The sequence below is a fragment of the Ursus arctos genome, unplaced genomic scaffold (assembly GCF_023065955.2).
Source record: "Ursus arctos isolate Adak ecotype North America unplaced genomic scaffold, UrsArc2.0 scaffold_33, whole genome shotgun sequence".
In the NCBI taxonomy this organism is placed as follows: domain Eukaryota; kingdom Metazoa; phylum Chordata; class Mammalia; order Carnivora; family Ursidae; genus Ursus; species Ursus arctos.
In genome coordinates this window covers 11,713,683-11,735,571 of record NW_026623019.1, presented here as the reverse complement: position 1 = coordinate 11,735,571, position 21,889 = coordinate 11,713,683, and the positions used below count along the sequence as shown (strand labels likewise).

Sequence of the window (21,889 nt, the reverse complement as noted above, 5' to 3'; positions counted from 1 at the left end):
CCCTTGTATGTTCGAACCACTCGGAACATTAATACACTGTTTCCTTAGAAGGGTTTGCTTTCCCGAGTTGAACTTTTCAGAACTCAGAACACCTTATCACACTCTGAGAAGCCTTCTCTCTGAAAATGGAAAAAGGAAAGGGGGGAGAGCCTGTAAGGACTCGTGCCACTTAAATCCGATCTCTCCGGGGGTTTGTTTTTCTTCTGGCGTCAGATTAGATGTTCAAATCAAGCAGGGTTTGAGGGCTGCAAGGGAATGTCCATGGGATTCTTAGGCTAATCCCAAAGCGGCACATTCCAAGGGGCTAATCTGCCCAAGTTCATTGCTTACTTGAAACGTCTCTTGGGGGAAGAGCTGGGCAAGTGGCTTTTTTTCCAGTGGGCGGTCATAAGAGCATTATTAACGGGATGACCAGCCCCAGACACAGCAAACTGAAAGCAACAGGAGCTGCTCGTGGGACTGCCTTTGCCACCACCCAGAGTCAGTGCTCAGGTAAAATGATTTCGGCTCGTTTTCTTCTTGCTCAACCTCCCAAAAGTAGATCTGGGGGACCTAGAGGAAGACCACAGGAATGCCCAGGTTGATGCTGAAGGAAGGCTAGAGTCCAAAAGGAACACAGGCATTCAGTACCTTTGGCTCTTTGCTGCTTTGTTCTGATTAGGACAGAGCGTGCATTGGAAACAGGAGAGTCTCAAAATAAGGAACATGGTGAAATTTCACTCGGATTGTTCTATAGATTTAGTGGATTCTTTTTTTCTCTCTCTAATCTTGTGATTAGTGGTCTGGATTGTTGTTGTTCTGTTAAGTTACGTTCCTAAAGGGTGGATTGCAGTAGCACTTCCCAAGACTTTCTGGAGACAGATTTAGTACAGAGTTGATATATGTACTTGTAAACCATTTCTGCCTAGAGAAGTTCTTGATGCTGTAGCTGGTGGGGAGTCAGAAGTATGAAGCATCAGAGTAATTGGGGGAACTAATGTTTGTAGCAGAACCTTGGTAACAAAGAAGTGAAACCTGACTAAATGAAATAACCTAATATTTTTTCCTTTTAGAGGCAATATGTACAGATTTTGTTTATTTCTATCATTTGTATCCTTTGTTGACTGTACATTTTACTTGCAAAATTAGTACTTTATTCTTTGAGGGTAGATTATTGTACTTTGTTCAAAATGTGAAAGTCCTCACTTTTGTTTTCAATGCGATGTCCTTTAGTTATTAGCCTTTGAAACCACTTCCCTATTACACATCACACATGACTGATAATGCAGAAAGACAAGAAAGAAAATAGCCCTTCATGAACTCGGTCATGGGGATGTGGCTGTTCTACCTTTAGAAAAGAATGTGCACAGTGATTTTCTAAGGTCTGATGGAAGCCATCTTTTCTAAGAGTACACGAGACTTCCGAAGCATATTTAAAAAGAAAAGATTTTAGGGCATTCCGTCCATTGAAGTTTTGCATTAGAAGAGAACTAAAGGGTCAGTAAGAAGCATGGCATGTCAAAACTATTTCATGCTTTCCAACAACAAGGATAGCCGTTCTGAGCTAACTAACTTGGATATTAAAGCCAAGGATGCAGCTCACGCAGAGCAGTTCAAAGCCGTTGGACAAAAGAAAAGGGAATTAGTTTAGGGAACAAGTTAAACCATGATTATACATCAAATTTGCCCTCTTCAAGAAAATAATTTTGAAATCTAATATCTACCCACACTGAAGACCTGAATAAAAGCACAATACAGCAAAAACCACAGTAGAGCATAATCAATTACGCACGATATTTTGTGGGATTTCTAATTCATGTGTTATAAATGCACTTTTTCTCTTGTATATTATACTTTTCTTCTCAAAAACAGAGAGAATTCAGTTCAATTACGAATGTTGGGAAGATTTTTTTTAATGCTACATTCCTTCCCCACCCCCTCCCAATTTTCCATGCCTTTGCAGGGGAAATGGTTAATCTACTGGTAATAAGAAATGGAAATTGATCTTCATCCCTTTCACTAACAGTGAGGTAGGATTTTCACCTTCAAGAAGGTAATTAAGTTGCTAAACTGAAACAAGTCAAGTTACTTTATTTTTAAAAGCTAACATGTTGGCAATCTCTCTATGTAGTAATTCTGAGTAAAACTTCCAGAGCCTTCCAGGTCGAAACTGGAATCCATGAGTGAGACAAATAATCAAGGTGTCCTTGGAAAGTCTAATTCATCTGTCATGGTTCCCCAGATTCTCAAGTTGGGAATCCTGTTGGAATCACATTTCTTTTTTTTTTTTATAATAATTTTTTATTATGTTATGTTAGTCACCATACAGTATATCCTTAGTTTTTGAGGTAGTGTTCCATGATTCATTGTTTGCATATAACACCCAGTGCACCATGCAATATGTGCCCTCCTTAATACCCATCACTGGCCTATCCCAATCCCCCACCCCCCTCCCCTCTAAAGCCCTCAGTTGTTTCCCAGAGTCCATAGTCTCTCATGGTTCATTCTCCCTTCTGCTTACCCCTCCTTCATTCTTCCCTTCCTTCTCCTACCGATCTTCCTGCTATTTCTTATGTTCCATAAATGAGTGAAACCATATGATAATTGTCTTTCTCGGCTTGACTTATTTCACTTAGCATAATCTCCTCCAGTCCTGTCCGTGTTGCTGCAAATGTTGGGTAATTGTTCTTTCTGATGGCTGAGTAATATTCCATTGTATATGTGGACCACATCTTCTTAATCCAGTCATCTGTTGAAGGAATCACATTTCTTTATAGAGCTCTTATAATGATCTGCCTCCTTTTACTTCTTGCTCCTATTACAGTGTCTTCCTAATGTCCCATCCCAATCCTTTATCCTAATGAGAGAGGTAAAAAACAGCAGAGTATGTATTACTCTACATGTGGGGACAGACAGGGGGAAAGAGGAGGGAAAGATGCAAGTATGAACTGAGTCTAAGGCATGCCTCTAGGAGTCCAACTCTGTCCAAAAACCAAGACACTCCCAGGCATACCCAGATGGCACTGCCCAGATCAAGGGTATTTAGTATCAATAATATATAATTTGGAAAGACAGTTTAATAGAGTGGGTAAGAGTGTGAACTCTAGTCACACTGCACAAGTTCAAACTCTGGCTTTAAAATGTACTTGCTGGGGCACCTGGGTGGCGTAGTCGTTAAGCATCTGCCTTCGGCTCAGGGCATGATCCCAGCATTCTGGGATCGAGCCCCACATCAGGCTCCTCTGCTAAGAGCCTGCTTCTTCCTCTCCCACTCCCCCTGCTTGTGTTCCCTCTCTCGCTGGCTGTCTCTGTCAAATAAATAAAATCTTTAAAAAAATAAAATAAAATAAAATGTACTTGCTGCATCTCTCTGCCTCAATTTCTTCAATGGTAAAATGAATATAATAGTAGTACTTCCCTCATGGGGTCCTTATGAGGATCCATGAAGATAATAACATATATGTCATATTTCCAGGTACACGAGGAGCCCTTTGTAAATGTTAAATATTGAGCACCTACTGAGTTCCAGGTGCTCTCCCTGAATCATGTGCTTTGGTAAATACAACAATGTTCCGAGGTGGTTATGATTATCCTCATGTTAATAGAAAAGACTCAGGGAAGTTAAATAACTTTTCTATACACCATTTTTAGTGGCCGGCTAGGCCTTCTCAGAGCCTACCATCCCTAACACAAAGAGAAATCAAACTAGGCCAGGTCTGTTACAGCAGGTTCATAGTGCTCTTATCTCAACCTGCATCTGAACTTTTAGTACAAGAACCAACCCAGCACTGGTCCCTTTTCTTGAAGTGAAACATGGTACCCAAATAATAATGATACCAAGTTGGTGTGTCAGCTGTTATTACTGTACCCATTTTATAGATGAGAAAAAATGAGGACCACAAAATTTATGTGACTTTGTCCATGGCATAGAGTCCCACTCATGCCACTTTTTCTAATGGCAAACCTCGCCCTCTATCCATGATACTGTTGTGCCCTCTTTCTCTCAGGGAGTATTGGTTGGCACTCCCAAAATTTGCAGATGCTTCTCCAAAAGATCCTTCTAAATTCTAGCCAAAGTGGGCCATAAAGAAGAAAGGAAAGTGCATTCTCCCTTTCCTGCTCCCCGACGTGTAGGGAAAGTTGGTTTCAGATGTCCAGTGAGGAATATTTTTACCGTCTTTCTGCCAAGAGATGTTATCAATGAAAGTATTCAGTGTCTAGGAAAAATCACAGCCTATGAATAGTTTAACTTACAGGCTTTTCACAAAGATAAGGCCTGGTTATCTACGCTGCTCAGCTCATTTCTGCTGCAAAGATGCAACCACTAGCTTTTTCTATATATTTGAGAAGAAAAATCTTGTGAATAGACACTGGGGCTTTCTTCATGCCCAGCTGACAAACAACTGCAAATGCTGCCTTTGTGGTTTAAGGGTGCAGAGGGCCACCTGGACCGAGGGATCTCGGAGGCAGGCTGGGTGCTCCCCTTCGTGTGGACAGTGCATAAACACTGACAAAGGCCAGCATCCCCCACGTTGCTGCTTTTACAATGTACTTTGTCACATGAGATAACTACTGCCTTCTGTGCTGCCTGCTTGTGTAGACTCCATCATGAGAGAGGAGAGAGAGATGGGAGGCTAAGGGTTGAGAGCAAACCAGACCTTCACACAGTTTATATAGACGTTTGGATCCTTGGCAGAGTCAGTATCAATTACGACCAACATATGGGGGCTTCTAACAGTTAACACTGGTCCCTGAGGCCAAGTAAACCGCCACATTGCCCTTTGGCCCTGTATATTTCAAGAGTATAAATTTAATCCTGATATTGTGTTACAGAAAAGATGATACCATATGGAAATAACTTTACAGGATGCTGTAACAACTTCTGTCTTAAATACTTAGAAAAGGAATCTTCCGAGTAGCTTACGGGATCTCATGGGAGACTCCTCTACTTTTTCAAGAGCTGGTAAAGAAAAGGGTGAAGGGCCGAGGGATGGACACTGTACTTTGGAACAAAGATGGTACAGTTTGCTGGAGCTTCCTTTATCCTGCTGGGAACCCAATCTCAGTGGCCAGACTTCCTGGTAGACAGTCCCAACAATGCCCATTCTAAGAAGCTATGTTTCCCGTGCTTAAAGACGTGTGGAATTACAAAAGAAAAGAAAGGGAAAGAAAAAGTGCTGTCTTCTGTCCTTCCAAAAGCATTACCTGTGAAGGTTCTGGACTGTGGTACAAGCACATTTATCTCCTTATGCTTCCATTTCCTTGTTTTCCTGCTGTGTTTGAGCACTGCTAGTTAGGGTTTTAGAAAAAGCAGCATGATGGATCAGAGCTCTTGAGTTGTGTAGTTCTCTGACCATTTCTCTCTTTTTTTATTTTCCTTTTAGAGAGGTGGAGGGAGGGGCAGGGGGAGGGGGACAGAGAGAATCTCAAGCAGATTCCTCAACAAGTGCAGAGCCCAACGTGGGGCTTGATCTCATGACCCTGAGATCATGAACTGAGCCAAAATCCAGAGCTGGAAGCTCAATGGACTGAGCCTCCCAGGCATCCGTTTCTCTTTCTTTCTACAAGGGAAATCAATGGAAGTGTGAGCCATGCGAACCTCATACTTGTTTACATATATCTCCTCCCACCACTGAATATTTGCTATGTACAGGGATATACACATACTGCTCTGTGTTTCTCGTTTTCTCTGTGAATAGCATTGTTTTTCTGCCTTCAGAAGTCATTAAGAATTCGTATATGGTTCCATCACTAACATTTTTTTTTTATTATGGTCATTTTCTTTGACTCAATAGTATAACATTAACTAATCAACGGGTTCTGGCAGCAACTGGTTTTGTTACATGCAGCATTTATGTGTGAAGTAACCACAATTTCAATTCGGTTTATGAGATACCAGCCTATTACATGATTATAAATTTTGCTTCCTAGACAAAAATACTTGAAGGTTATGTTCACCTTTCCTCTTTTTTTTTTTTTCAGGCTCAGAAATCCTGGATAGAAAGAGCATTTTATAAAAGAGAATGTGTTCACATCATACCCAGCACCAAAGACCCCCATAGGTAATCTTGCTGTTTCTATAATGAAGTGAGAACACAGCGTAGCAATTACGGGAACAAAACTACAATGGTAATCACTCTCCATTGCAAGGGAACCAATGTCAAAGATCCTTTTTTTTTTTTTTTTTTTTAGTCTTTGCTGGGCATTTCTGAAGCAATCTTACATGTATACACCCCATAATATGCCATGCCTACAGTTAATTCTTTAAGAGACTGTACAAAATAACAGATACCCCATTGGGAAGGAATTAATCACTGTCTGTAAGTGGGTTATGTGTATTTTTAGTATGGTTACTGATTTTCACTTTTAAGCATTTCATCAAAATGCTTAGTTTGTACCAACATCCTCAGCTATAATGAAAAAGAGCTTTTTAAATAAAAGACTCCTAGAAGATTACTAATTAGACTGCTGACCTTCAGATTCCTGTCTAAGCACATTTTTAGTATCCTACTTACTTTATCTTTAGGACCATGCTTACCTCCCTGAATTTGCCTTAAAGATTAACAGCATATAAGGTAGGACGGACGCATTTGGGATGTGGTAGCATATGAATGTCTGGAAATACCTTTATGAAAAGGCAACATAACCAAGCAATTTACAGTACAGACTGTAGAATCATATAGACCAGCTGTGTAACCTTGAGCAAATTTCCTGACCTTCAAAACTGCAATATTTTACTCATAAAATGAATGCGACATCATTTGTATTTAATAACTGATAACTATGTATAAGTATTATTATTAAAAATTATAATAGTGGTACAAGTAAAGTATGAAGGAAACGTGTTGGTATTATTACCAATTGTTATAATAGCAATAGTGGAAAAGTATGAAGGACATTTTCATGATGTGAGGAGGGACTTTTGTTTTCAAATATCTTGTGAATAATATTTTTGTCGTTTCTTTGGGAACACTTAAGCTGTAGGTTTTTATTCTCAGAATTGGATATTTGACAGTGAATGTCAATTGGGGAAAGACAAGTCAGGTTGTGACTCATGTATGAGTGAGAGTCCTTATTTAAATGTGCATGCTAATATTCTTCCCTCAAAGCTGCATAGCGGCTTTCATGCAAGATTTAATGGATGGGAGGAGTGAGAAGTAGAAAAATCGATAGGGCTTTTTTTTCCCCCCCGCAGGTTCCGATCCCGAACAATATGGCAAGTCTGAAAGGGGTGGGTGGAGAAGGCCAGGAAGCATGTGATGGCTTATCCAGCTAAAGGAAAATGGGGAGGGGTGGAAAAGACCATTTGTATGTCAGGTAAATCCTGAGTTCACTGTTTGCCTGAAAGAGCCATTTCGTGGGGCTCTGCCCAAGAGCTGACCGGCTCGCTATGGTGTGTCGATCTCTCTGGCAGGTTGCCTTAAGTGGATGTTCCAATAACGGCAGATACAAGGGATTCACTTTGACCTCTTCTGTTGCAGGTGTTGCTGTGGGCGTCTGATCGGCCAGCATGTGGGCCTTACTCCCAGTATCTCCGTTCTTCAGAATGAGAAAAATGAAAGTCGCCTTTCCCGAAATGACATCCAGTCCGAGAAGTGGTCCATCAGCAAGCACACTCAACTCAGCCCGACGGATGCTTTTGGGACCATTGAGTTCCAAGGTGGTGGCCATTCCAACAAAGCCATGGTAATCAGAAACCCATTCAGTTGCTTCCCAAATTCTCAAGTCCTGCAAAGGAGAGGTGAAGAGCTGGAGATTGAGCCTTTGGATTTAATCCCACCTCTGCCAGATCCAGGCTGGGCAAGAGGCTCTGATGACCTTGGCCCTGTGCATCTCCACTCTCCTCTATAGAATGGGGGAAAGAAAAGCTTCCTCCCAGGATTTTTTGAATAATTAGTATGATTATCGAACGCAGTGACTACTGTTACTACTAATAATAACAAGTGGCTTTCTGTAGTGAGCCACTGTTTATTATGTTGCTCTCTGGGTCTCATCCCTTAGGGCATGTTTTTCTGTTTCCTTTGGTAAAAAAGAAAAAAAAAACTTACCTTTAGGTTTCTGTTTTGTTCTATTAGTAACTAGCATTTCTTTCAATTCAAGGTAGAAATGATCACCCCAGACTGTTCTAAGAGAGATCTTGCCACCTAAAGTGAGTGCTTTTGCTCCAACAGCTGTGTTCAATAACGTTCTCAGTAGAAGAGCTCCATAAGAAAAGCGTTTTGTTTGGGACGGAGGCTTTAGGAAATAATACAAATTTTACTTCTAAGAGCTGTTGCTTCTAAATTTCAGCTTTCATCATGAACCTCTCCCTACTTGGCCGACAGATTTTTTTCCAGGAGATTCTAGAAATGCTATATTTCAACAAGCCTGCTTGTAACAGAGAGGGTTAGTTGAGGGTGGAGCAGTTGGAGGTGGCTGCTTTAAGGCACACCACGAAGGTTTCCAAGTGTGGAGAGGAAATTCTGCTTAGAGAAGCATACTGAAAAATGCAAGGGGAGTCACTTCACACTAGTCACAGACTAAAAATGTGCAAAAAAGCCACCTCTCTCCCCTCTCTTCTCTCCTCCCCTTTCGTCCCCTACTGCTGCAGGATTTTCTTCACCACGAATGGCTGACTGAGCTATTCTCATAGTTTTTCCCTAAGAAAATCAATACTGAGTTCTACATTAGAGTAAAAACAATTTTGAGCAGTGTATTGGGAAGAAGAGGATGCTACGTGCAGCCCCCAGTAAGGTCTGGGGAATAAAGTGGCACGAGCAGGGGGGGTAGTTAGTCTTGGCCTGTACAGAACCAAGGGTGATGGAAATTTGGCAGTATCCTCATCCACCACCCAAGGGATGTATTGCCCTACACAAAGTCATTAAAGTCCCCAGCTCCGCACAATTCCCATTCCCAGTATGGGATTGAACCATATACACTGGGGATCCTCTGGAACCATGCATTAATTATAAGTCACGTAAGTTCATCCTTTAAGAAAAGTGCTGCAAAAAAAAAAAAAAAAAGAGAGAAAGAAAAGAAGGAAAGGAAAGGTGAAAAGAAAAGAAAAAAAAAGAAGAAAAAGAAAAGAAAAAGCAAAGGGATAGAAATGGATCCATGAAGGGCCAAAGTTCTTCATTGGAGATGAGACTATGAAAATGTTGAGAGTGAAGTGTGCCCCCCAAAAAAGAGTGCCACAGATGAGGAAGTGGCTTAGTAGGCAATGACCATGGTGGAGTGGTATACCCAAGTGACGTCACAGGGAGCTTGAATGGTGCCCGCAAGCTTTGTACCCATGTCACACAGGTGATATATGATATATGTATATTATGACATTTAGCAGCAGAGGAAAAACTTGAAGAGGCAAATATTTCAGGCTGCTCTGGAAGTGTGAATACATATGACATCGAACTTCGATAGCCCTTCCCAGCCCCACGTAGCTCTATGAAACCCAGAATAATCTGTTGACCATCAGGTTACGAAGGGTCAGCTACGTGATTAGTAGATCCCAGTAGGCCCCCAGCTGGGGCAGGGAAAGCCATTCCCTGTTCCCACAGCTGACAACCCCAACTCACAGTAGACAGGCAACAATCCAGGGAATGGTTGTCTCCGTAGTGGGACATGCTCGGTATCTGGTGTGGGGGGAGAATTTCCACCAAGTCACCAATGAAACACACCGCAGTACAGCCAGCCTAAGGCAGAGATAGCTACTTTGTTGCTCTGTCCCGAAATGCTACAGGGAATACACCCAACCCTGCCCCTCCCCTCTCCTGCACTTAGGTCCCAGTCAGGGATGGAGGGTGATGATGGACCACAAACCCCGTTATTGCCCCAGGTGAGATTGGGGTGTGGAGGCTGCACTGGCCGGAACACCAGAGGTGGGAGCGGGTGGCTGAGATCCCCTGTCCCAGGGAGGCAGCAGGAGGAGGTGAGATGTGGGACCGTGGACCCCATGTGAGCTGAGGCCCCAAGCCCTCTGGACATGCTCTACCGTCTCATCAAACTTCATGTACAAAACACAGATTCAAGGATAAAACTGTTAAGGATTTCAAGACAGCAAGTATCTCTAAGTACTGCCTTTCTGAGCAGTGTGACTACAAAGCCAGCCCTGAGATTAGGTCTCACATGTCCTCCACAGTCTCATAACAGACACTACGAGGAGAAACCTTTCTTTCAGAGTCTAATCAGCCAAACAAGGACCAGTTTTCTTTCTGTCTGTCTTTTTTTTTTTTTTTTTTTTTTTGTACTACCAAATATTTAGTGAGCGAGGTCCCTGCTATTCAGAGACAGTGAGCATTTTGTCCACTTTGAATACCTAGCCTTGAATTATTCTGATTCTCCTGTCTAGACCAAGGGGCGGAGCTGACAACAGGTCAGATGTCTGGCTTTATCGGGCGGGATGGTGGTTTTGTGCCAACCTGGGCCTTCCTTACTTCTTGCCCTCCCCAGCAAACTGGCATGCAGTTTGGACGGAGGGAAAAATCAGCAACTACTGTTTGTTAAAGGATGTCAGTGTCCAGATGGGGAAGGCATGGTTAAATATTCACTAGGATTGAAGGGAACAGATCAACTAATTTAATGTCTTTGATCCCGGTTCCTGACAAGAATGTTTGAAAGTTGAGATGATTTTTAGCGAAGTGGGCAAAAAACTCTAGAGGGCAGATTAATTTTTACCCTTATTACTTTAAAAAAATTATATATAACATTTTTACCTTCAAGAAAGCCCAAGACGAGGCACTTGGGTCTTCAAAATGCCATGATGGTCTGAGCATAATGTGAGGCAGAACCTGCTGGAGTTTGGTAGAAGGTTCAGTTGAAGGAAAGAGAATCTTTATGAAAACGTGGTGGGCCATGTGGGCACTGTATCTGCTCAAAAACAGTATGTCGGTGTGTCATCACGTCGGAAGTACAGCATGACATCGCAGACCTTTGGTGGCCAAAGACACTGGAGTGGTTCTCTGCTTGGAGGATCTCAGTGGCCGGTGGGATACTACAGCTGCCCGTGGCCAAGAATCACTCCCAGAGAGTCTCCCTCACTGTTCTGGGATGAAACCTGGGCATTTTAAGGATTTTAAAAATTAGCCAGGTTATTCTGTTCAGCCAGGCTTCAAAAGTACTAAATAATCTCAACCTCTCTACCTGTTTTATATGAGGTGACCGGAGCCCAGAGAAGTTACATTCTTTTCTGAGAGTTACTCGGTTATGTAACAACAAAGATAATTCTTGAACCCACGCTCCTCAGGACTCGCCGTCAGTTCTGTTTCTCTCTGTCGTGTATGCTTGGTATAGACTATAGGAGATGTTTGGAAGGGAAGCTAATTACTATTGTATTTCTAGCTCTCTTATAAGGGTTTTTGAAAACTTTGCAGTAGAATTAGAAAATTACTATTATTTGATGAGGTTAATTAAACTCAAAAGCTACGAGCAGGAGGCGGTCTTTGTAAAATTACATCCTAGGTTAGTAGAACCATTTTCTGAGCTTTTCCCAGCACTTTGTGGTATTCTGTCCTCAATTCCCAGGCTCGACAAGCCTGGGAAAGTGCAGTAGCAACGGGTCCAGCGTCTCTCTCGCTTTGCCAAGAAATTGTGACCCAGGCAGGAGACACCCTCGTAGCTGGCAGTGAGTGATGGATCCTCGCTCCTTTCTCTTCTTGGCACCAAGCCACATCCTACCAAATTGCATGCTCCAGATGCCATTGCTGGGCAATTATTGGAGGACTTGGCAGTTCATTCAGGTGCCCCATAAAAGTCAGAACATGAGGAGCAAGGAAGAAGATAGTGAGATACTAAGGGTCTGGGTTAGACATTGTCTTACTAGAGTGAGTTCTAGGTAGCTTTTTAAAACTGACTTAGCAGTCGCAAGATGGCCCCACAGCAGACATTGGGTCCTCTCTCAAAGACTCTTCTTTATCCGGGGCTACGGCTATAAGTTCTTTAGAAAAGGGGACAGTGCTGGACTTGATTATACAGATTCTTATTCGCTACTAATCATCTCTTCCAATTAATGCTGAGCTGACTTGAGGACCAGGTAAGTATAACCTAATTAAGGACTTGTATTTAAACCTCTCAAGTCATTCACATAATTATCTTCAGCTTTTCCCTTGCTATTCACTCTGTTTATTAGATCAGGTTGAGCCCCTTATTATAGTTTTTGTATAATTTAGATAACTGTTCCTCTGCTTCATTGTCACTCTTAAAGCTCTAACCATTGAGTCTTCCAGGATGAAAGCCTTCTTCTCTGAGCTTTGCCAGTGGGAGCGTGAGAAGGAATCGGGAGGACTGAGGTGGGGGGACGCTCCAGGGGGTGGGGAGTCTGTTGGCAACACATCATCTACAGTTTTATACTCTTAAAACGCTTTGAGATTGAATGTAATTTTTTTTAATTGTCTGTCTTTGAATTATGCAAATTTAATCTGGGACTCATCACTGACTGACACATACCAAATATGAAATTAAATGAATCCCATTTCACAAAATAAAATAGCTAATCACTAGGTGTTGGGTAACCAAGCAGCTTTACATAAGCATGGTCAGGTATTTGAGGGGTTTGGTATTTGTTCCATTGATTTCTACTTTCTACCTTTTAGTCTTTAGGCCACTGAATTAGCAGTACCTTTGGGGGGCCTTTCTGAAACTGAGAATAAAACAAGAATTTATCACGTAAACTTCTGGTCCCAATCATAGATCGATAGGAAAGGGAGGAAAGAACCAACCCTCCTCTAAGAAAGCCATCTTGCCTTTAGAAGATTCCCATCCATCTCTTTGCCTCTAGAAAATTTTATGCTAAATAATTCTGGTGGGAAATGCAGAGAGTACCCCGTATGACCTATATATATGCTCAGTGGAGTTTAATATTTCTAAACCTTTAGCTTTGACTTCTCAGCAGCAGCTATCATCTGGTTGTACCTACTATCTAATGCTGAGGAATCACAAAAACAATATAGACTAAATTACAATGGCATTTTTCATTTCCAAAGTTTTGTGGGTCAACAAACTAGGAATTCGATAACCAGTGACACCACACATTTGCTCTCCAAGTGTGGGAGAACTTTTACGTGCACAAAACCACCATAAGTATTAAACTCTTGTTGCAAAACTAACAATTCCAGGGTCTCAGAAAGTTGGCATCAGCAAAATTGTCTTAGCAGTCTAATATGATGTGTCGTCCTTGGCCACAGCTTTAATTAAAAGTACTCATTTAAAAATGTGGCTACGAAGAATTTAAAAAGTGAAATGATGCTTATCACATTTCTCAACAGAAAGGAAAATGGGCCAAATGTCCCCCTACAGCCTTGGAAGAAAAGCATTCAAAATAAGTGTTCAAATAGAGTTAGCAGTGGTATTACCATGACTCCGAACAAGCACTACTTACAAATACCAATTGATAATTTCCCAGAATTAAAGATGGCTTTACAGTATTAAGAAGAGGATTTACCGTTTCCAGGAGTGTAGCCAGATTTATCATTCTGCAGTTATTTTACATTTTCTTTTAAAAAGCTGGGCAAAGTTACCAGGGTAAAAATTTAGGGCTAATGAGGTGACTCATTCATTTTCAGAGCCAAATTATTCCACCAACTTTCAAGTTCAGAATTCTAATCCAGTCCAGAATTTTTATTATATTTTAATTAAATAGCCCCAGCCTGTTCTAAGTAGTAATGACTATCCCTCACACACACACACACACACACACACACACACACGACACACACCCAGCCTTTGCCCACCCTGGGTGTTATAAAGGCAGAACGATATTGTGTAGTCTCTGACACACTTGTAACCTCCAGTTTCAGTACAGAGTGAGGCCATGGGTAAAGTCAAGTCCAGGTAACATTTCTAATGACAAAGCAGTAAGAGTGGCTTTAGAAAAAAACTTTGGTGAAGTCACCTGCTACACAGAAAGACCTTTAGCATCAGGCAGAACAAAAACTCAAGCTTCAGCTACCAAAATAGCTCCTACTTTCAGGTCACATTGACCACTTATTAATTGCTCTGGGGACAGCCATTAATGACCTCAAAGCTGCTGATTCAGCACATGAGTTAGCTGTTATATTACAAGCACCTGGAGAGTTCCCCGAGTACCCTGCTTTTTATGGGTATAAGAATATCATTTAAAAATTGACATCTTCGGATCATCATCAAGTGTCATTTTATCCCTTTGTTTTAATTAGCCTCTTACCCCCCCCAAATCATTTGAGTTACTAAACCATAACAATGACAAAAACAATTAATGGATTCATTTAAATTCTTCCTTTAAAAAAAATCTTGCCTTTTGTTCTCCAGGGATTAGGTCATTGGAGATAATTTGGGTAGCTGAAAATGGCTGTGTTTTCTTATTTATTGTAGCCCGAGCAATTTCTCCAGTATCTCCCGCATTCCTCTCTGTGAGTTTCATATAAAATATTGAGTGTTCTTTCTATCCTTTGGCCCAATGAGAAACACAAGACACCACTTAGAATCTTTGGTCTGGGGAAGAGTTGTAATCCTTGTTTCTCATGCGGTCCCTGGAGAGCTAGTCAGAAACACAAAACCACAGTCCCCACCCCAGACCTACTGGATCAGAATCTGCATTTTTGACAGGGTCCCCGGGTGAGTTATGCACATTAAATTGTGAGAAGCACAGCTCCACTGAGAGTTTTCAGTGCAGCTGTCGCTTTAATAATGAACTAGATGAGTGGTTGATTATTAGACAGCTAGCTCGGAGGTCCCAGGTACTCACTTGTCCTGGCTCTCCTTGTCCTTCCCAAAGCAGAACAACTGAACTCGATGATTTCTAGTTCCCATGATTCCTAAGATACTTTTTTTTTTTAAGATGTTATTTATTTATTTGGCAGAGAGAGAGACAGCCAGCGAGAGAGGGAACACAAGCAGGGGAAGTGGGAGAGGGAAAGGAAGAAGCAAGATCTCAGGACCCTGGGATTATGCCCTGAGCCGAAGGCAGATGCTTAACGACTGAGCCACTCAGGCGCCCCTCCTAAGATACTTCTAAGTTCCCTTCCATTTCCAAGATTGACTACTTCATAGCCAATATGAAAGTTTTATCAAAAATCACGGTCAGGTCAACATGGTCCCTGCCCTCAAAGATCCTGCAACATGGGCAGGTAAAACTGACAAGTGCAAGAAACAACCAGGAAAAAAAAATCCAGCTGGCTTAGGTTGGGAGTAATGCTGCATCGATATGAGCTTGCTTTGTCAGGAAAAGTCAGCAAAAGCCTTCGATAGATAAGAATGATTTCTGTAGATGAGAAAGGGAGAAACTGGGTGGTCTAGGACTTAGGGAACAGCATTAGCCAAATGCAGAGACAAGTGGGGAAACACCTCTAGGTGGGGTCAAGCCAAAGTGGGGAGGACCAGGACAGGCAGAATGAGAGTTTACATATAATGTAACACTTTGAACTGAGAAATAGCGAGATCAAAAAGAAATTGGGGAAATAACTCTGTCTGTTGGTGTCTTGCTGAGGGCAGGGAGTTGAGAAGCCTTTTGGAGGCTGTTGCCATAATCCAAACTGACATCCTAGTAAGGAGAATTTTTTCCTAAAGTGGCAACTGAAAAGCCTGGTTGAGAACACTCTTTTCAGAAATGGATCATTAGAACTTTGAGACTGCTTGTAGGTGAAAGAAAAGGAGAAGAGAGGGGCATTTTTACTTTGAGGTCAAGAGCAAGGACTCTGCAGTCAGCAAAACTAGGCTATGGATCCTGTCATTACCACTAACTATCAGTTGAACTTGAGAACCTGATGGATCCTTTCTGCCCCCAGCAGTGAAATGTGGATGATACCAACCTTCTCATTACTGGGAGGAGTCATGGTAATGTATGTGCTGGGGCACAGTAAATACAAAACAGTCTTGGTTTGGGGTTTGGGGAAAGGGGTTCTCAGTAGAGTTAAGAAACTAAGAGCAGAAACAAATATATGAAGAGGGCCCACCAGCAATGTGACCTTACACAGACCAGACAGCAAGTGCCTCTGTTTCCCTATCTGTAAGGCAGAGCTGGGGCCAAGGTGATCCAAGGTCGTTCATTCCCTACTAGAGCACTCAGTAACAAGAGTTCTGTGATCATGAGCAAGCTTCTCTCAACATAGGCTGCTTCAAAAGGCATTTTAATACATTCAGTAGATTTTTTTTCGGTCATTTTCCTGGGGTTCTTTTTTTCTTTTTTGAAGGTATAAGAGGGTAACTTAAGGTATAAGAGGACAGTAACTTAAAAAACAATTTTTTCTTTTCCATCTCCCACACTAAGCATTTTTGGTTTGTATAGTTTGGAAGCCTTGGGAGTCCCAGCTCTAATTTATTTCACTAAATATCCTTTTCTGGAATTAGTCAAAATGACATAAATTCAATTGAGCAGGGCCGCCAAATTTTAACTACTTGAGTGGCATAGATGCAGTGCACAGGCACAGAAAACATTGTATTCTTTCATCTTACAGCATTTATTATCTAGATATTTTTCTTAGAGTCACTCAATGAGCTAATAAATATAACAACCAAGAGATAATAACATAGCCTTTATTTAAGAAACACTGTGCTTGCTTCTCCCAGTGCAATACCCACTCTTCAGCCCCAAGGCTCCTTGCCTGGCACAAAAATGCACAGTTACTGAAAATTCCTGTTGATACATATCGGAAGGTTCTTGCCCTCTGCACTGAAAGGTTGCGCACAAAATATGCCGCTTCTCATATTGTAAGCTCTAGTTAAATTCTGTTGGCATAATGTACTTAGCTAAAATTGCCAACCTGTACCCTTTCCGTTCTGGAATTGATTGTGGTTGCATAGTTTAATATAGAACCAGTTTATTAGATTCCAACACCTCTTTGAATTTCTGATACATGTATGTAGGAAACTTTAGCTCTTTGCTATTTCTTGGTGATGCAGTTAATGTTGTCAAGCTACTTTCCTTTTTTCTTCTACTTTGCCTCACATTTCAGCTAAATATTTTTAAAATGCATTTTAACAAAAGAATTGACATCATTTCTGAGGGTCTTACAACAACGGGGTCTCCTAGATCCAAAAATATTGCAACAAATAGTCACCTCCTGCATAACCTTATTTGTTTATACATCTAAAGGCATATGTTTGCATGATTCCATGCCCTTCTTTTCTTTTTGTGGTTATGCTACTTCAACATTAATACTCAACAAATTCCAAAGTTAATCAGTACCTTTCTCTTCCCTCCCACACAACACAGACTCAGAATGCCTTCATGCTGATAACTTCCACCCAGTTAAATGCTGTATTGTCCTGTGCTTTAGTTCTAGCCCTTCCCACCATGCATTGGATATTATCATCATTTTATAGTCTATACCCAGTGCTTTTTTAGATTTACCATGTATTTGCTACTGTCTTTGTTAGGGTTTCTTTCTTGTATCCCAGATCATCCATTTGGGATCATGTAATTTCTCCCTGCTATCTATATTTTAAAGTTTCCTTCAGGGAAGTCTGCTAGAGATAAATTCTCAGTTTGGGTAGTCTGAAAATGTCTATAATTTGCTCTCATCTTTGAAAGATATTTGCGCTGAATATAGAATTTTACACTGACAGATAATTCCTCTTGGCACATTGAAGACTCTGACTTGTGGCATCCATTTTTGCTGTTGAGGAATAGACCTGTCTTACAATGACTGTTTCTTTGTAGGTGATTTGTCTGATTTTCTAGCAGCTTTTGAAGGTTTTTTATTTCCCTCCCTTTGGTGTTCTCTGGGAGGGTCTCTGAGTGGTGTTTGTTTTTATTTATCCTGCTTGGGATCCATTGACATTCCTGGATCTGAGAATCTGTATCTTTCAATATTTCTCAGAAATTCCCAGCCAGCATCTGTTCAAGTATTGCTTCTTGCCCACTATCTCTTTCACTTCCATCTAGAATTCATATCTTCTCCTCCAAGGTCTTCATTTTGCTTCTGTTTTCAATTCCTTTGTCTTTCTAGGGCTGCATCTGGTCGATTTCTCCGGATTTGTCATTAGCGTGTCTAATCTGTAGCTTAATTTTTCTATTGTATTTTTCGTCTAAATTATTACATTTTTATTTCTAGATGTTGCTTTTGCTTCTTTTTCAGATGTATTGGTCATTCCCCATTGTCTGTTGTTCCTTACTGAACATTCAATAATCTCATTTGTGTTTTTAACATATTAAGTATAGCTATTTTATATTCTCTGAATATTTCAATATCTTTGAGGATCTTATTCTGCTATCTGTTATTTCTTTTGGTTCTCATTCATACTGTTATGTAAGACGTGATTTTACTTTTTTACTATGAAATGTTTCTTTTCCCATGGAAACTCTCGGAGCTCCAGATTGAGGACTTATTCCCCCACAGAGGTTTTGCATTCGCTTCTGCTGATTATCTGGAGACACTACCCAGCCAGAACCATTTTAAAGCAAATACGCTGGTGTTTTTCAAGCCACACCGATAGTGTGAATGTGGATCAGAGCCTTTGTGAGGGCCCCCTGGTTTATAAATAATCAGAGGGGAATTTTTTCTCCCCAACTGCTCAGAACCAAGGTAGAAGCAGGAAGACTCCTTGCTCTCCTCTTCTGTGCATCAGACTTTTGCCCATCTTTTTCTTCCTTACACTTGAGAATGGAGCCCTTTAAAGGATCCCAGCTTACATGGGGTCCCCCGTTAAACTTGTCCATACTGCATAAAGCCAGTAAAGCAGGTGCCCACATCTGCCAGGGTTTAGCAGAAACCCTCAGGTCCGAAGCCTACTTTGGTCCTTCCTTGTCTCCTGAGGTTCCAGCTTCTACTTTGTTTGGGAATCTGAATATTGGCTCTTTTCCTGCCCACTCAGCAATGCATTTCAAAAGGCTTTCAGATATATTTGCCCAATATTTCAGTTGTTTCCAGCTAAAGATGGAAGTCGTTATATAATTAAACTGAGACTTATAAATGAGTACGTATATGATTATACACATGTTTATTATTGTATGTATTTATAGCATCTCATTTATATATACTTAGTATACTTATTTCCAGGTGCGTCTACTAATACCTTGAAATCTAATATACACTTTAATTTTTTTCGATTATTCTACAAGAATGACTGGCGTGCCTTTTGTCACTTGTCTTCTTTAAAAGATAAAGAAATATTTGGTATGCAGTTATTATAGATTAAATACATACAGTCAGCTGTTACTTTGTTTTAAAATTCTCATTATATGAGGTAGAACTGCAGAATTTTTCAAAATCGCTCAAAGTAACAGGGTCACAGAAACAGTTCTGTGTAGGCCCAGTGGGTATAACTGGGAAAAGTTGTGCTTGCACCGCGTTTTAGAAAATCAAGCCATTTTAAAAGTTTGTGATAAATCACAATTTCAAGAAAACCTTTAAAAATGGTGAATCCCTTCATCAAATGAAGACTCTCTTGGGAAAGAAAATGATTTGCCTTTTTTCAAAAAATCAGATTTCACACGAGAGGTTTTCTCCAAGTACTGCACACGTCATTGCAATCAGTAAAGATAAGCACCCCGCCCCCGCCTGTCCAGCCCTGCCCTGTCTCCCTAATCGGTGGCCCTTCTTCTTCCAGTACGTGCGAGTATCCTTCGATACAAAGCCTGATCTCCTTCTGCACCTGATGACCAAGGAATGGCAGCTGGAGCTTCCCAAGCTTCTCATCTCTGTGCACGGGGGCCTGCAGAACTTTGAACTCCAGCCAAAACTCAAACAAGTCTTTGGGAAGGGTCTCATCAAAGCGGCCATGACAACCGGAGCGTGGATATTCACGGGAGGGGTTAACACAGGTAATTGGAAGTCGGACAGAGAAAAGCAACCTAAGGCCTTGAGAATGTTGTAACTAAGACCATTTTCTCCTAAGGCTAAATATATTTGTATCCTCCACCTCATCTCTCATCCCCGTGTGTCCATATTTGCTTCTCCACCAAGAAGAATTACTTACACCTGAGAAACAGGTTGGGCTGTTTAATACTCGACTATACAGAATTTGTTAGAATTTGTAAACATGACTAATGGAATTTCACAGGATATTTTCAATACTTCAGGTTGCCAGAGAAGCATCCAATAATTTTTTTTAAAAACCTTTGCTCTAAATTGGAAACCCTGTGTCTGATCTTTAAGTGATTTTAAGTTTGAGGCAAATAGCTTTAATCGTCATAAAATGCCCATTACATCTGGGACATAAATTGTGACAGTGAAGTCTGGAGTACTGTGTGTTTATTATTTAAAATAATTTATTAAATCAACCCGCACCAATAGAAGACACATCACACTCTGAATTCCAAACATTTTTTTCTCCTGCCGACTGAGTTTCTCTATATTGTGATACAGGTAGGCTGTCAAATCAGTTCTCACAAAGCCACTTACAGTGCAGTGCTTACATGCAGCACATTATTAATGTGCACGAGATAATGGAATGGATGCCTGTAAATGGCTTTGATGTATTTCCCCAGCCTGAGTCAGGAGGGCCGACTGAAAATGCACAAGTAATACTACAGTAAGTTCATTTAAACTTGGTTTGAGGCTCTAAGTCTGTGCAACCCGCACACACTTGGAGTTGGAGAACAGTCCGATTTAGTAGTAATAGTAATAATTTTAAATAAGATGTTGTGTCAAGACTGTATTCGCTTGTGTGCAGTTTGGGTAGTATCTGAGCAAGAGCTGCACTCAAAATTCTCCTCTATACCTAGAATTTGTGACCATCCAGCTCGCAACGTCACAGGCGCATTTGAGCCGTGAACTCTGCTGACCGCCCGGGCTCATCATTGTTCTGTGAATTCCTGACTCAGTCTGGAAACTGCAATGATCTTAGAATGACCTGCTCCGTCAGCTCTTTGCTGTTTATTTGGTAGTAATCAAACATCTACAGAGCAGTTATCTTTCAGTGGCTGTTCGGGGTTTAGGCTCCCGCTTTCATTCAGCGGAGCGGCCTCATTCACGCGTGATCATTCACTCTTGTGTTTTCCTGGCATCGCCTGCGCCTCATCTATAGACCCACTCAAAGATTTCTAAAGGTTCAAAAGAAACTCTTAAGAGTCTTCTGTTTCTGGGAACTTGGAACGTTCTTTATTACTTTCCTTCTTTTATGAAATGCACCCAGTATCAAAAGAAGAAGTTACAGCATGAATACTGTAAACCCGAGTTCATCTTGGCCTCACCCCAGGCTAGCGTTCAATCCAATACCCAAGTTAGGTTCTAATGGTGGCGTCTCAGATTAGGTAAGAGGTTAGTGGTGGGATTGTGGTTGATGGAGGGCATACCATGAGGGTAAACTTGTTCCTGATGGGCCTTGAAAGGTGTTTTGCATGTAAATGGGGGGGAAAATGAACACCGATATTCCCAGCTTAACTCTTGTATTTTTTTTTAACCATTACTCTATTTTAGAAGATCCCTAGATAAGCTCCCAAGTGAAATTGATATTCTTGTCAACACTGCCAGCATGGCTCAATATGGATTAGTGCTATTTAGACTATTTGATTTGACTTTTTTTTTAAAAGGAGGGTCTTTCTGTTTGATCTTGTGAATATCTCAGAATGGCATGATTCACACATGTGTCCCCTCTCCCATGATTAAATTGCCTGGTGCGTTTTCCGTGCTTGGTCAGTTCCGTGCAGTGTTGGAGCCCTTACTCTGTGCTAGCACCTGAGGCACGTGAAGCTGAAGGAAGATGCTGACCCCCCCCAACCTGCACATAAGGAGCTTTACCCTCACATGTGACTGTGACTCACAGAAGAGTATGTTACGGAACATACCGAGCATTTCAAGATACGCAAACTGCAATGCTGCTCGAAGGGAGAAAAAAATCAAATCCAACTCAGCTTTCCTATAGGAGATGGACTAGGTGTGACGTTTTCCTTGAGGAATGGGTGGAATTGTGATAAGTGGACACAACTTTTCTTAGAGAATGTAGTTTACATCTTCTCTAAAAATGATTACTTGAGAGGGAGGTTAATAGATTAGAAATTGCATCTTCTTAAATGCAGTTTATT

The 21,889-nt window shown here is 41.2% G+C and overlaps 1 protein-coding gene across 4 annotated transcripts in view; it reads left to right on the top strand.

Moving 5' to 3' along the window:
- Positions 1–388: 388 nt before the first annotated feature.
- Positions 389–21,889, top strand: part of TRPM3 (transient receptor potential cation channel subfamily M member 3) — a 262,509-nt gene continuing 241,008 nt past the window's right edge. For 2 of the 4 annotated variants that reach the window (XM_057305538.1, XM_057305537.1), the window contains exons 1-4: positions 389–492; positions 5,962–6,041; positions 7,461–7,665; positions 19,474–19,687. In XM_057305538.1, coding sequence (XP_057161521.1) covers positions 7,663–7,665; positions 19,474–19,687 — 217 coding nt within the window. In that variant the 5' untranslated portion in view covers positions 389–492; positions 5,962–6,041; positions 7,461–7,662. Of the gene's footprint in view, positions 493–5,961; positions 6,042–7,460; positions 7,666–19,473; positions 19,688–21,889 lie in introns of those variants that run through there. The other 2 variants (XM_057305539.1, XM_026519360.4) reach the window with 1 other exon arrangement.